Source organism: Astyanax mexicanus, chromosome 10 (assembly GCF_023375975.1).
Source record: "Astyanax mexicanus isolate ESR-SI-001 chromosome 10, AstMex3_surface, whole genome shotgun sequence".
Lineage (NCBI taxonomy): Eukaryota > Metazoa > Chordata > Actinopteri > Characiformes > Acestrorhamphidae > Astyanax > Astyanax mexicanus.
This window is the reverse complement of record NC_064417.1, coordinates 36,178,065-36,191,898: the sequence shown is the minus strand read 5'-3', so window position 1 is coordinate 36,191,898 and position 13,834 is coordinate 36,178,065. Positions and strand designations below refer to the sequence as shown.

At 34.5% G+C, this 13,834-nt stretch overlaps 2 protein-coding genes across 6 annotated transcripts in view; both read left to right on the top strand.

Annotated features, from left to right (window-relative positions):
• Positions 1 to 7,212, top strand: part of cald1b (caldesmon 1b) — a 48,529-nt gene extending 41,317 nt beyond the window's left edge. For 3 of the 5 annotated variants that reach the window (XM_022684142.2, XM_022684139.2, XM_022684140.2), the window contains 2 exons: positions 964 to 997; positions 6,263 to 7,212. In XM_022684142.2, the coding sequence (XP_022539863.2) occupies positions 964 to 997; positions 6,263 to 6,276 (48 nt within the window). In that variant the 3' untranslated portion in view covers positions 6,277 to 7,212. Of the gene's footprint in view, positions 1 to 47; positions 95 to 963; positions 998 to 6,262 lie in introns of all 5 variants that reach the window. The other 2 variants (XR_002651826.2, XR_002651827.2) reach the window with 2 other exon arrangements.
• A 223-nt stretch (positions 7,213 to 7,435) lies between these two features.
• Positions 7,436 to 13,549, top strand: tnnt2d (troponin T2d, cardiac). The gene is made up of 12 exons (XM_007252846.4): positions 7,436 to 7,556; positions 7,762 to 7,818; positions 7,949 to 7,956; positions 8,192 to 8,216; positions 8,313 to 8,370; positions 9,269 to 9,385; positions 10,206 to 10,283; positions 10,402 to 10,515; positions 10,895 to 11,007; positions 11,696 to 11,786; positions 12,376 to 12,413; positions 13,315 to 13,549. Exons 2-12 carry the CDS (start codon positions 7,781 to 7,783, stop codon positions 13,358 to 13,360), a joined length of 726 nt encoding a protein of 241 aa, XP_007252908.1. The 5' UTR covers positions 7,436 to 7,556; positions 7,762 to 7,780; the 3' UTR covers positions 13,361 to 13,549.
• The last annotated feature ends 285 nt before the right edge of the window (positions 13,550 to 13,834 follow it).

Genomic DNA, 13,834 nt, shown 5'->3' with positions numbered 1-13,834 from the left:
TTTTGGGTGAGCTTTCTTTTAATACCACTTCCATTTGATGCATTTAGCAAAAGCACTGACACAAAGCCCTGTATCTGGATAAAAGGTAAATAGTGTAAGTACTGCAGGAGTGCTGGTGAGATGGTGACATTGCAGTGATTGTTCACTTTGTGCATTAGAATGAGAGTGTGCATAAACACGGTATGGCCATGTGAAATGACACCATTAGGAATAAAGAGGAGCTCAGGGCACAAGTAAAGTGTTTGATTTGTGCAGGGAAGTAAAATCACATTGCATTTGACCTCATGTTAAAGGTTGTGCTTTGTACTCCTTTATTTTAGTGGCTTTTAGTTATTAAAGCGCATTTCTGCCTGTGTGTAGAGGTAATTAGATGAAACAGATGTGGTACTACAGGAACAATAATATGACGCATTAATGTGTAATCTATGTTTGTCTTTATTACTGAGTACATTTGAAAAGTGTAAATAATATTCGGACTTTTCCAAATGTACATTATTAATGTTAGACTACAGTAACTAGAAAACTGCGTGTGATTGCTGTTTAGCAGTGTGGGATTTGTGGGATGTTTATTTTTGCTGCTGTAGCCTATGTGAAGATGTGCTCGGTTGTGGCTTGCTGCATTGGTTCACTGCTTCATTTATCACTGCTTTTTTTTGCTATTGCAAATAAACAAACACACACATTTTAAAGTCTTAAATCTTCCTTCAGCTCAGGACCATTTCAGCATTAGTTCATCTCAAAGGAGATACTATTCATACTCACACTATGCAATTATGTAATTGTGTGTAAGCACTACTGCAATGCCTGGTGTACAATTTCAGTGGTGAAGATTCTGTGAACAGGAAGTTCTATGAACAGTTCTTGTAATTTCAGCATAATTTTTGTGCCAAAATGAAGATTTTGTATTTTTTTATATTATTTATTAAAACCCTCTCTGCTCTTGTTGTCTTGTGTTTATTTAAGGTGTTTCCACTCAAGAGTAAATCAGTCACGAATGGTAAGTAACATTATTTGTGAGAATTTTAAATCCTTAAATGCAGCCCATTAAAATTGCAGGCAATAAACTCATACTCCCTGTCATAAACAATATTTCAGATGATGTTTCAGATGATGTTTGTTAGTGTCACAAATGTGTTTTGCAGTTTAACACAGTTATGGCAGTTTGTAAATCAGTGGTCCTGTGATATCTTTTTTAAACCAACAATCTGTAATTCATCTCATGTGTAACAGGCAGAGCAGTATAATAAATGTGGAAAATAAGAGAGAGCGTCTGTTTAGATAGCTAATTAATTGAATCAGGTGTGCTGAGAGCAGGAAAAACACAGACTGGTGCAAAAGAAGGGTCAGGACTATGAATAAAAACACTGTTGTATATCAGTTCATGTTAGATATAAGTGCCAAGATGCCATTGAGCTTATGTACAAATGTACAAATGATTGAAGAAAAACATATGCATGTGTGTGTTATAACACCCTAGATAGAGTATTTGTGTATCATTGTGTATTTTTAGTACCAGAGAGATGAAATACTCACTTAGTTGGTTAGCCCTATTAATTCATCCCCTTTAGGACATACGGCCAGTTCTCACTTATACACAACTATCATTAAGTTATCCGTGTCTAACTCTAAGCTCACACACTACATTTATATGGTTTAAAAAGTTTTTACCTGATTATGATTAGCATTATCATAATGATTTTCATAATATGTATGGTTGCTTTCAGCTAAAAAGGCAAGTTATTTTATTTATTTAATTTAAAGTAATTAATTACCTAAAATGTCTTAATTATTATGATTCAATAAAAATGTAAGATGTTTTTACTGTAAAACTTGCCATTTTGGTGATACAACATATATACAGCTCTGAAGACAAAAAATAAGAGACCACTTAAAAATGATGAGTTTCTTTGATTTTACCAAATTGAAAACCTCTGGAATATAATCAAGAGGAAGATGGATAATCACAAGCCATCAAACCAAACTGAACTGCTTGAATTTTTGGCATAAAGTTATCCAAAAGCAGTGTGCAAGACTGGTGGAGGAGAAGATGCATAAAAACTGTGATTAAAAACCAGGGTTATTCCACCAAATATTGAATTCTGAACTCTTAAAACTTTATGAATGTGTTTGTTTTTTTGCATTATTTGAGGTCTGAACACTCTGCATATTCGTTGTTATTTCAGCCATTTCTCATTTACTGCAATTTTCTGCAAATAAATGCTCTAAATAACAATATTTTTATTTGGAATTTGGGAGGAATGCTGTCCATAGTTTATTGAATAAAAGAACAATGTTCATTTTACTCAAACATATACCTATAAATAGCAAACTACTTCAGAAACTGAAGTGGTCTCTTAATTTTCTTCCAGGGCTGTATAAGTAGAGAGATTTTTATACACATCAGTCTGTCTTTTCTGACATCCTAAGCATTGCAAAGGTTCAGATATTTTTGACATTGGTCAAGGTCTCAGACCTTGTTTAGCACTTCAGGCCTGTCAACAACTGTAACTAGGAGCTGTCAGGTGAATCAAACCTGCAAGCTTTTTATTTTTGACTCCTATAAGTAACTAGCATAAGTCTAAAATTTTAAAACAAATTAATTAATGTTTACAATTCAGTCAAAGACACAAGTTAAAGATCAAACTCAATGGTTTTCAGCTTGTTTTCTGAATGTTATTAGGAAATAGCAGATATGGGGATCTGTGAAAGTAGGGATAAGATCTGAGTAACCTAGTAAACCTTTGGAGAGAACTGTATGTATGCTGTTAAAAGGCTAATCAAACCCCACATATGACTACCAAGAACCAGCAATAAATTTGGCTGAGTAAACAGTTATGGTGCACCATTCCAGTGTGTAGCAATGCTTGCATAATCATAAAAGCCTAATGGAAAGGTTATACGCATAATATTAAGCATTAACTCAAAAGAATGCTACAGAATATCTAGACAAGCAAGATTAGTTTTTGGAAAGTGCTGTGGACTAATGAAGTCAAAATAAAACTTTTCAGCTATAGCCAGCAATTTTACATTTGAAAAAAAAAAACAGAACAGGAAAAAACTAATAATTTTATAATTAAAATAAATAATAACTCATAATTTAAGACTGGCTGGATTTATGTAAAATTATGTGATTTTTGTTTTTGGTATTTACGACATACAATACAAAGTGCTATATAAAATTTGGAAAATAATGCAAAAGTGTTAGCATACAATTAAGTAACCTAAATGACATAATTATGTTTCTATAATGTATTTAATTAAAATGAAAACAATGTACATATTTAATCCAGTTGTTTAATCACATTTATCAGGTAAATTCAGTGCATCTATTGTTCAGAGCAGAGTAGATGAGCAGTGTGTTGCTGGTGATTTAGCGAATGTTCCTGACTGACACTCGGCCTGTAACAGTAGCTCTGTTCACTCTCACGTAGAGATGTAGAGATGAGACAGAGCAGATGCAGTCAGACAGAGCTATGCTCTCTGAGGAAGACAGCCTGAGATGCGCTGGAGGGAGTTTGACAGACAGTAAAGTGACGGCACACGCTCCAGCTCCAGCTCCAGCAGCCTGCCAAGACCCCCATAAATTTCCTACCCTGAATGCCACTGTGCTCTATATTTACAGACCTGTGGCAGGTCACACATGTCTCTTCTGCTCATTCTTCAGCCACCATCTGCCCACTGCTGTAGCCCACCTCACAGCTCCTGCTGTAACTCCTGTTGTCCTACAGTCACATACAGTTTGATTTTGTTATTTATAGGTAGATGTTTGAGTAAAACGAACATTGTTGTTTTATTCTATAAACTTCGGACAACATTTCTCCCAAATTCCAAAAAAAGGTAATTTAAAGAATTTATTTGCAAAAAATGAGAAATGGCTGAAATAGCAAAAAAAGAGCTTTCAGATCTCAAAAAATGCAAAGAATACAAGTTCATATTCATGAAATTTTAAGGGTTCAGAAATCAATATTTGATGGAATAACCCTGGTTTTTAATCACAGTTTTCATGCATCTTGGCATGTTCTCCTCCACCGGTCTTACACACTGCCTTTTGATAACTTTATGCCACTCCAGGTACAAAATTTAAGCAGTTCAGCTTGGATTGATGGCTTGTGATAATTCATATTCCTCTTCATTATATATTAGATTTTTTTTATTTTGGTAAAATTTTAAGTGGTCTGTTTTTTTTTCCAGCGCTGTATATATAAGACATATCACACATTATTACATTTTTAGGTGATGAGCCACAATATAATAATGGTTATAATTTACATTTTTAATTTCATTTCAGATTATCTGCACCATGATTTAATCATTTTTTTTAATAAGAAGCGTCCTGAATATACATTTCATTATGACTTAATTCACAATGTTCTGTTGTTTTGTCAGTCAGTTCTAGAACCATCTTAAAATGTTTGTTTGAATATTTTTCTCACTAATGCTCAGGACAAGCATAGTAAAATTATTGTTTATGTTTACCAGCCAAAAAATATGAGTTATTCTATTAAAAATATTGATTATATGACTTTTAAATGGTGGTGTAAATTACTGTACATTAGCCTGATAGCGAATCTAAAGAATCAACAACAAAAAAAAAACATTGTTCTTTATTTTGTGTCTTTATCTATAGGTAACAGTGTGTTAAACACTCTTATATATGTCAGAAACCACATAAATATTCATTTAAAATATTTAAAAAACAGGTATGAGGGATGGTTTAAGCATGTTGTTAAGAGGCTATAAGCTTGTTAGCTACATTAGCTTTGTAGCTCCAGTGCAAACCTCAGGAAGTACATCAAACACGTCTTCCACAGGTACAGTTTTGATTAACAGTGGAGGATAACAACGTAAATTAGATTTTTAATTGGAGTGTTGAGATACTTTACTTGTTAAAGCTGAGTTATCTAGGGTTATTTGGGTTAGGAGCTGCTAATGTAATGTCAGTCCACTGCCTCCACAGGAAGCTTTGCTACAGGTTTGGCCCTGGGCAGGGTTAGAGCTGAAATAGCTCCAAAGAATGATGTTTTAAACCTTTGCTAAGGTTAAGTGAGTCTATAGATTACACTGAGGGTCACTGGGTGAGACTTCTGACTACGTCTATCTGTTCGTGGCACGACCAAAGAAAACATGCTTACATGCTTCCAGAGATTCCAGTGAACAGGTGAAGAGTATTTAGATGATATAAGGGATCCAAAACAGTCCATATGGAAAATCTGGGCATCATTTTATTAAAACCTGGAAAAAATAGTCTTGAATGTTTTGAATTTGAAAAAAAAACATAATAATAAAAAATATATATATTGTTGAAAATGTCATACAAAAAAAGAATAAAAAGGCAAAGCTGTACCTGGTGCTGTTGTTATGTAAACTGAAAATGCGATGATTATTTTAATACTATTGTGTGGTCCTCTTTGAAAACATGGCTTATTTATCATAATTCTAATACTTCAGACTACACAGAAATCATATATTCCCATATATATATTTTTTTCTTTAATTTTACTGATGTCAAAGATTTCTTAAAGGGGCAAATATCCCAAAATGACAGGATGAACAAGGAATTCTTGCACACAATTAAATTAATAATTTAACTATTTTTAAAAATAATAATAGTAATATAAATATTTAAATGAATATTATTTTAAAACGTCTTCAATTGTTTTAAATATATAATATTTATCTTAAATTTATTTATTTTTTAACCATTTAAAAGAATCTCTCAGCTCAACCAGTCAGAACTGCAGACAAAAACTCGCACACCAAAGAAAACAGTATGTAGAAAAATAACTTTAAAATGAAAGTTAACATTTCTCTATATTTGTATATAACAATGTGTTAATCCAGATTAAATCTTCAGAATCAGAATAAGAATCACTTTATTTTGCCAAGTATGTTACACATACAAGGAATCTGGCTTGGTGAGAGAAACACATGTAGCACTGAATAGCAATAGAAGCTAAGAGATAAATTAAATGAATAAAATAAAATCAGTACTGTACACATATTATTGTATATTATTGTATCCAAATATTTCTGACGTAGGTTTATGTTAAATATTGAAAGACTAGTCATATTTGTGTAATTTGTGTGTAAAGTTCTGTAATATACCTCTACTGTTTCAGTCTACATTCACTGTCTCTTTGCTTGTGAAAAGATGCAAGTTTACACCAATGGAGTAAAAGTGAAACACACACTGATTCACCTTGACTGTTGGTGCTTAAAGTGAAATATGTAAAATATTGTTTTTTTCTTTCTGTCCTTGCAGGAACAAGGAAGTAAACACCGCCCCTAAAATGGCCCCTTATGAAGACAACAAAAGATGGCTGCAAATTATGTCTACTGTTTATATACATCACACTATTTCCTAGTGTTAAATCAACACTGTGATTTTTTAATGAACACAGTGAGTGTGTAAGTCAACACAATGTTCATTTAACACAAGCAAATTTGCTGTGGGATCGGAAACAAAATACTTACAACTTGTTAATGACAATTATCATCATCATAAATAATAATACCTATGTATTTTTTTTTCCATTGTAAGAATTACTAGCCTCTACCCAAACTGACACCCAGACTACATTCAGTACTGGTCTATAAAGTTACAGTTAATTCCCCTGGACAAATTTCTTTGTTTAAGAAAAGATATGTAGGGATGTAGAGCTTGCGGTATTTTGTTTATTTTGGGCACATCTTTAGCTTGACTGTTCAGTAGTAATCGCCAAACTGTAGAGCATTAGACCCTTTTCGTCAGCGTGCTTCTCAAATGAAATTAACCTGGGGTGGCAGTTGTTTTGCTTTCTGAATTCCTGGTCTCTGTTAGCACAGCATTAGCATTAGTTCACAGCTTAACATGCAGTTTAATTCTAATAACATTAAAGACAAGGCAACCATATGATCCACTTGAATGTGGCTGTGGTTGAATGTTATTTTCTTATTGTTTTCATTTTTTACTTTATTTCTTTAATATCTTTTAGTTTTACTGAACACATATAAATAAAGCACTTAAAGAGTTGGACTGGCAGACTCACACACGGCACACTTTTTCACAGCCTTAAAAATATTGTCCACAAGTGGTGTTTGGGTGGGCATAGAGTGTTATTTGTTCAATTTTATGTGAGATTCAAAAGAAAAATCAGTGTTTGTGAACAGCCTCGAGTGTAGCGACTGTATTATCCTCCAATCTGTAGCAATTAAAGTGGATAAAAACTCTCATTGAGCATTGTCTTGTGTTTTTGTTCATGACCTTTTGACACTTTTGCTTTTGGCCTTTTTATTCCAACAGTGCAATCCCAACTATCCGGACGTATAGGATTTCAAAGCGGGAGTGGGTGGGAAGGGGGTGGGCAGCCAAGGTCAGCTGTGAACAAAGAGAATGTGAGCTTTTAGAATTTCACTGAATCATGTTTAGAGGTCTTGTACAGTCCAACAATAGACCTTTAACGCACACCAGTAAAAAAGCCTGATGGTCACGTGGTGTGAATGTATGTTAAACTTGGTGTGTGGACCCACCTGTCCAGACTTTGCACGCCATTGAGCGACTCCTCTTCTGGGAGCTGGTAAGAGAAATTCCACTTCACATCACTGGCACTTTTTAGATTTCATTATTGCATGTTTATTTGCAGTGTGTTATAGAATACACAATGCAATATGTAAAATGTACAAGCTTTTTTTTTTTCTTAGTTATGTTAGTAAACTAAGTGGCTTAAAGGATTTAAAACTAAACTACATGGCTAAGAGTTTGCATGCTCTGCTGCATTTAAGGGAATAACTGCTAACAGATATGGCTGACACTGACGAGGTTATGGATGAGGAGGTTCAGTGAGTACCAGATCTTTTACAATAATTCTATTTGTGTTAAATTAAATTGTTTTAAATATAATAGTTTTATAATGTATGATAATATCAGCACTACTCACAAGCACTTTTTTGTCTTTTTGTTTTTAAACAGGGAAGAAGGTAGGCATCCACTAAATATTTTTAGACTTGTGTAAGAGATGGCTTGACTGACTATAATGAGACATTATAGGCCAGTTTCCCAAACAGAGATTAAGCCTAGTCTTTTAAATGGAGAATTTCCATCAAAAGGACAATTTAATCTAAGACTAGGAACTTGCACATGTAAATAAGTTTACTTAACTTATAAATAAATATGTTCACTTTACTAAACCTAAATTTTTCTCCCCAATTGTAGTGGACGACTCAAAATCCAAACCTAAGTAAGTTCTTTTGATTTTTCTTAGTCACAGATTCTCATAATGATTGATGTTAGGAGCAGCTGAACTCCCGAATTAATTTCTTCTTTGATTTTGTAGATTTATGACAAACATTCAGGCACCAAAGATTCCAGAGGGAGACAAAGTAGACTTTGATGTAAGTTTTAGTATTTTATATCTATGCTACTTTCTGTGACATCTCTGATGAGACTTATAGAGAAATATTTAGAAGATTTTACAAAAATATTAGATAGACAGTGATACAAGAATACAGTAGGCATACATTACGTGGCTAAAGTAGTAGTGGTAGCAGGAGCAACAGCAGGAGAACAGCAGCAGCAGTAGAGTAGCAGTAGTAGAAGGGGGCATAGAAATAGTTGTAGTAGGAGCAGCAGCAGTAGAGAAGCAGTAGTAGAAGGGGACATAGAAATAGTTGTAGTAGGAGCAGCAGCAGCAGTAGTAGTAGTAGACGTAGGAGCAGCAGTAGTAGGGGCAGATAGCCAGACATGTATAAAGTATTAGAGACATTGAGTAATAGAACTGTGCTCCATCAAAAAAATAAACTAAGTTAAAGCTAAAGTGTTCTTTAAGCTTCACATTTAAGTGTGGAGGAGCACTAAAGTATTCAACATTTTTTTTACTTAATTATTACAAATAGTAACATTTTATAATGTGCTACCCAATTACTAAAAGCAAAAGTAAAGTATTATGTTATGTAGTTATTATAAAATGCAGTGGAAAGTTCTCAGAGTGGGAACAGCGAGGTCTTCTTATGAGATCAGCTTAATTTTTAACAATACAGTACATAAAAATATATGTGCAGACATTTTGGAGAAAAAAGTAATACTCCAGTAGATACAGATACAGCATTTTATAGCATTAGTAGTAGAAGGAGCAGTAAAGCTAATAGTAGTAACAGTAATAGCACTAAAAATATTAGATGTAGAACCAGCAAAAGTAGTAGATTCACTAGTTGGTAGCAGGATCACAACTGAGAAAACACACGTTGGTGTAATATAATGAGAGCAGAACCAGCTTGTGTGTGTGTGTTGTAGGACATTCACAGGAAGCGTCAGGAGAAGGACCAGTCTGAGCTGCAGGCCTTGATTGAGGCTCATTTCATCCAGAGGAAGAAGGAGGAAGAGGAGCTGATCGCTCTGGTTAACAGGATTGTGAGTGTGATTCAGTTTCACAGCACTGCACTGCCCTCTACTGCTCACATTCAGGGATTATTCTCACTGATGTTGCTCATAGACAGTCTCTGATGTTGCTGGTCTGACTATTCTGGGATGTTTAGCTCCATTCTCATTTGAGTAAAAGGAAAACATGGTTGAGAGATGATAGTTTAATAAAACATATAAGTATATTTAAAACTCCTTATTCAGCAGAATCAACCTAAAACTGAGAAAGTTTTAGTGTCCAAACTATAAAATAATTTATTTTAACTCAGTAAAGTCTAGATTTATTGTTCAGTTACTCATCATCGTACTCGTAAACTATAAGTCTACATGAAGAAAGTTTTACATTAAAATATATACCGATACTCTTCTTACGTTTGGAATCACTTCCACTACAACAACAGCAATAATAATAATAATAATAATAATAATAATAATAAAATTTGAAATTAGACATGATTTCCCTGTTGTTTCTTTTTAAACAGAAATAAGTTTGATAAATAATGTATTTTTATTTTTTTTATTTTTTGTAAAATTACCCAGCTTAAGATTTGATCACTATGCATTTTGCATTATTAGCATACATCAAAAATCCCATTCTTTTTTTTTACACCTTAAATTTTATGTTTACTTTTAAATTCTTCAACAATACTGGCTTTATATTATGTAAAAGACTGATTCAAATCTTTTGACTGGTATTTTCTCACTTTTTGCATCAGTAATCACATTATTCAATATTAAAGTTAAGAAGCTACAAGAGTGTATTAATATATAGGCTATATGTGTGTGTGTGTGTGTGTGTGTGTGTGTTTAGGAGAAACGTCGTACAGAGAGGGCTGATCAGCACAGGATCCGAGCTGAGAAAGAAAAGGAGCGACAGGCCAGACTAGCTGTGAGTTACTTTCACTAATCAGCTTTACACCTTATATTCACCTGATCACCAATCAATCACAGTACACTACCTCAAATGTACTCAAAACTAACATCTTTAAAACTGACCTGAACGGCAGGAGGAGAAAGAGAGGAAGGAGCAGGAGGAACAGAGGAAGAAACAGGATGAAGATGCTAAAAAGAAGAAAGCTCTTACCAACATGACCCACCAGTACGGAGGCCTTCAGCAGAGAGTGAGTACTCTGTACTGTAAACTGCCTGTAATGTGTTATGAAACACTCTAAGGACTATGGTAATGCTCCAGTTCACCAGAGATGCTTTCTAGACAATCATCCTTCCTTTTAACTCACATTAAACTACCAAATATATAAATATAAAATTCACCAATTTGTCCAAAAATAGTAAACCTAAACCTAGACCTGACTAACATTTACCATCTCTATAGCACCTGCAACTCCATAGCAACTGTCTGGAAAGCACATACCAACCACATGTTAAGTGACACCTTAACAACCACCTGGAATGTACTAACCACCTAAGTTTCAGTTTTGCAGTTCTTCAGTTTGTTTTCTCTCTCTTTCTCTGTGTGTGTGTTTCTGAATGGGCTTTCAGACTGACGGTCGTAAAGGAGGTAAGAAGCAGACAGAGAGGGAGAAGAAGAAGAAGATTCTGGCTGACAGACGGAAGCCACTAACTATTGACCATCTCAATGAAGATAAGCTCAGGTGCGCCGTCTCCAAACATGTTTCATTCACAGTAGAGTTACAACCTGTAGGGTTTTAATTAGATCTAATACAGTTAAAATGTTGTAAAAATGATGAGTTTCTTTGATTTTACCAAACTGAAAACATGAGTGGCATAAAGAGTGGCATAAAGTTATCCAAAAGCAGTGTGTAAGACTGGTGGAGGAACATGCCAATATGCATGAAAACTGTGATTAAAAAAACAGGGATATTCCACCAAATATCGATTTCTGAACTCTATAAACTTTATAAATAAACTTTATAAACATATTTTTAAATCATTCTCTGTATTTAGAGTCAGTGTTCCCTAAATCCTGCTCCTGGCACCCCTCCCACGCTGTGCACAGTTTAGAGGTTTCCCTATTTAATCACTGCATTCAGTGCTACTCTAAAAGTGTTTGTTAATGAGCTGATTAGTTGAATTCAGGTGTGCTGGGAGAAAGGACACAGGGATTGCCAGGACTAGGATCGATGAACCCTGTATAAAAGTAGCTTATATGAAACAGTAGCTTATTTAAACAGTTTGCATGACATATGTTTGACCTATTGTCTGTCTGGGTTGTGTGATTTTTTAAAAACACAATCGATTTCCAGTTTCTAGCTGGAGGTGAAAACAGGATTTACCAGAATACAGGATACGTAGCTAATGCTCTGCTGGCTGTGTGTGCAGGGAGAAGGCCAATGAGCTGTGGCAGTGGATGATGGAACTGGAGGCTGAGAGGTTTGATCTCGCTGAGAAGCTGAAACGACAGAAATATGATGTAAGAGTGAACATGTGCATTCTCTCTCTCTCTCTCTCTCTCTCTCTCTCTCTCTCTCTCTCTCTCTCTCTCTCTCTCTCTCTCTCTCTCTCTCTCTCTCTCTCTCTCTCTCTCTCTCTCTCTCTCTCTCTCTCTCACACACACACACACACACACACACACACACACACACACACACACACACACACACACACACACACACACACACACACACACACACACATACACAGCATTGTTTAAACACTGTTTAAAAGTGTGGTCATCATAAGTTTGTAACATGAAAATATATCTATATAACAGACATCCAAAATCTGCCAGTCTGCTCTAATCTTTTTATTATTTTATTAGAATGTATTTAGTAATTTAGTGGTTTTACAAGATGGATTTATTTGGTGCATTTTGATTCTAAGCTCACTGTTTAAAAATGCTACTGAGTTGAGAAAATGACCTTTGAATTTCTACGATATTCCAGGAGAGGATAATGTTAGTAGCTAAACTGTTCCATAAATTGTTAATGTAATTAGGGAGTCTGTTGTTTGTAGTTGTTTTCTGGAAGCACTTCTTAACGTCTATCTATGCTCTCTTACAGATCACCCAGCTCCTGGTTCGGGTTCAGGACCAACAGAGGTAATAGTCCAGCATTAATAAATTAATAAATTCAGTGAACTGTTTTAGCCTTTAAATTAGAATTTCACAAAAACTTCTGCTAATATGTGATTTACCTTACCACACATTGTATCACAATCTTAATTACAGTAGTTTTGGGGGGAAAACAACATGGATTAACCTGTTTAGGCATGCTCAGAGGATTTATTAGGAAAATTAGAATTTAATTACAAACCAACAAACTAAAACAGGTTTGGGTTGTGATATTTTAGGTGCAGGGTAAAAGGTCATTTCTGAAGTGGTCTCTCAGAGAATCCACTGTGCAAGTTACTAAATTATTACTTTTTTTATTTAGGGGTTGTAGTAGTAGTATGCTGGAAAGTTTCTATGCCTGAGTGCCAAACAGTGCTCAAAAAATGTCATCAGATAATCCATAAAATGTTTACTGGGCTTGTCAAACACAATCAGTGTTAGCAGCATAAAAATATAGTACAATTAAAAATAATACAAAATTGTGGGGTTTAAAAACATTTTAAAGCGTCAAAGCGTCAATAAATTTGACATTCTGTATTTGACAAAAATGTAAAAACTAGAAAGAAATGTAATTGTATATTAATAAATATAATCAAAATGTCCTAAAGCTCTTTATAAATGACTAAAAAATGACCCCACTAATGAATTGACTATTTTTATTATCAGTTTGTTGTCTGTTTTCAACCATTGCTTTATGTATAGCTGTTATGTCATAGTACATTAAGGTCTCAAATTAACAGTGCCTTACAGTTTTGTAAATTTGAAGATTTCAGTAAACAAAAACAAAAAAAAAGATTCATTTCCTTTTCAGTGTTTTTATAGCTACTGTATCTGCAGGCTGCACTTGTAAATAACTGTCTAACCTCTGTGTTTCTTTTTTTTTTTGCAGTGCAAAGGGACGTGGAAAGGGCAAAATGGGCGGCAGGCTGAGGTAGAAGTGCTGACTGCTACAGATGTCACAACAGATGCAGAGTTCATAGCGTTGTGCACCGTACAGATTTTTGTGTGTTGTCCTTGTCATTAAAAATTATGCAGTTGAATGTGAAGAATTATTCTCTGTACATTTCTGCTTGGCTTTTCCCTGTGGTTTGACTTTACAAATAAAAAAAAAATGGTTTAGCGTCCTTGATGTGGGCTTATTACACCGGATTCTATTTAATACATGATCTACAAAAATACCAAATGCTGCCACTTTGAGAAAGAGCTGGTGTTTCTCTTTCTAGCTAAGCAGGAGCAAGTCATCGGTTGTTTGAAGACAGATCAGTAGTTAAACAAGTGGAATCAGGTTTGTTGCTGGTTGTTTAAAAGGAAAATCTGCAGCCATATCAACCTTTAACAGCATAAGGTTTGATACTCTGAAAGTCACTCATCCAAATCATTGATCTCAGGTTCCAATCACTTCCATTGCC

Excerpts from the sequence above, each read along its gene's own strand:
- tnnt2d (XM_007252846.4), top strand. The coding sequence starts at position 7,781 with ATGGCTGACACTGACGAGGTTATGGATGAGGAGGTTCA. Across the intron at positions 8,371-9,268 it reads GAGACAAAGTAGACTTTGAT|GACATTCACAGGAAGCGTCA; the intron begins GTAAGTTTTAGT and ends TGTGTGTTGTAG. Across the intron at positions 11,787-12,375 it reads TGAAACGACAGAAATATGAT|ATCACCCAGCTCCTGGTTCG; the intron begins GTAAGAGTGAAC and ends GCTCTCTTACAG.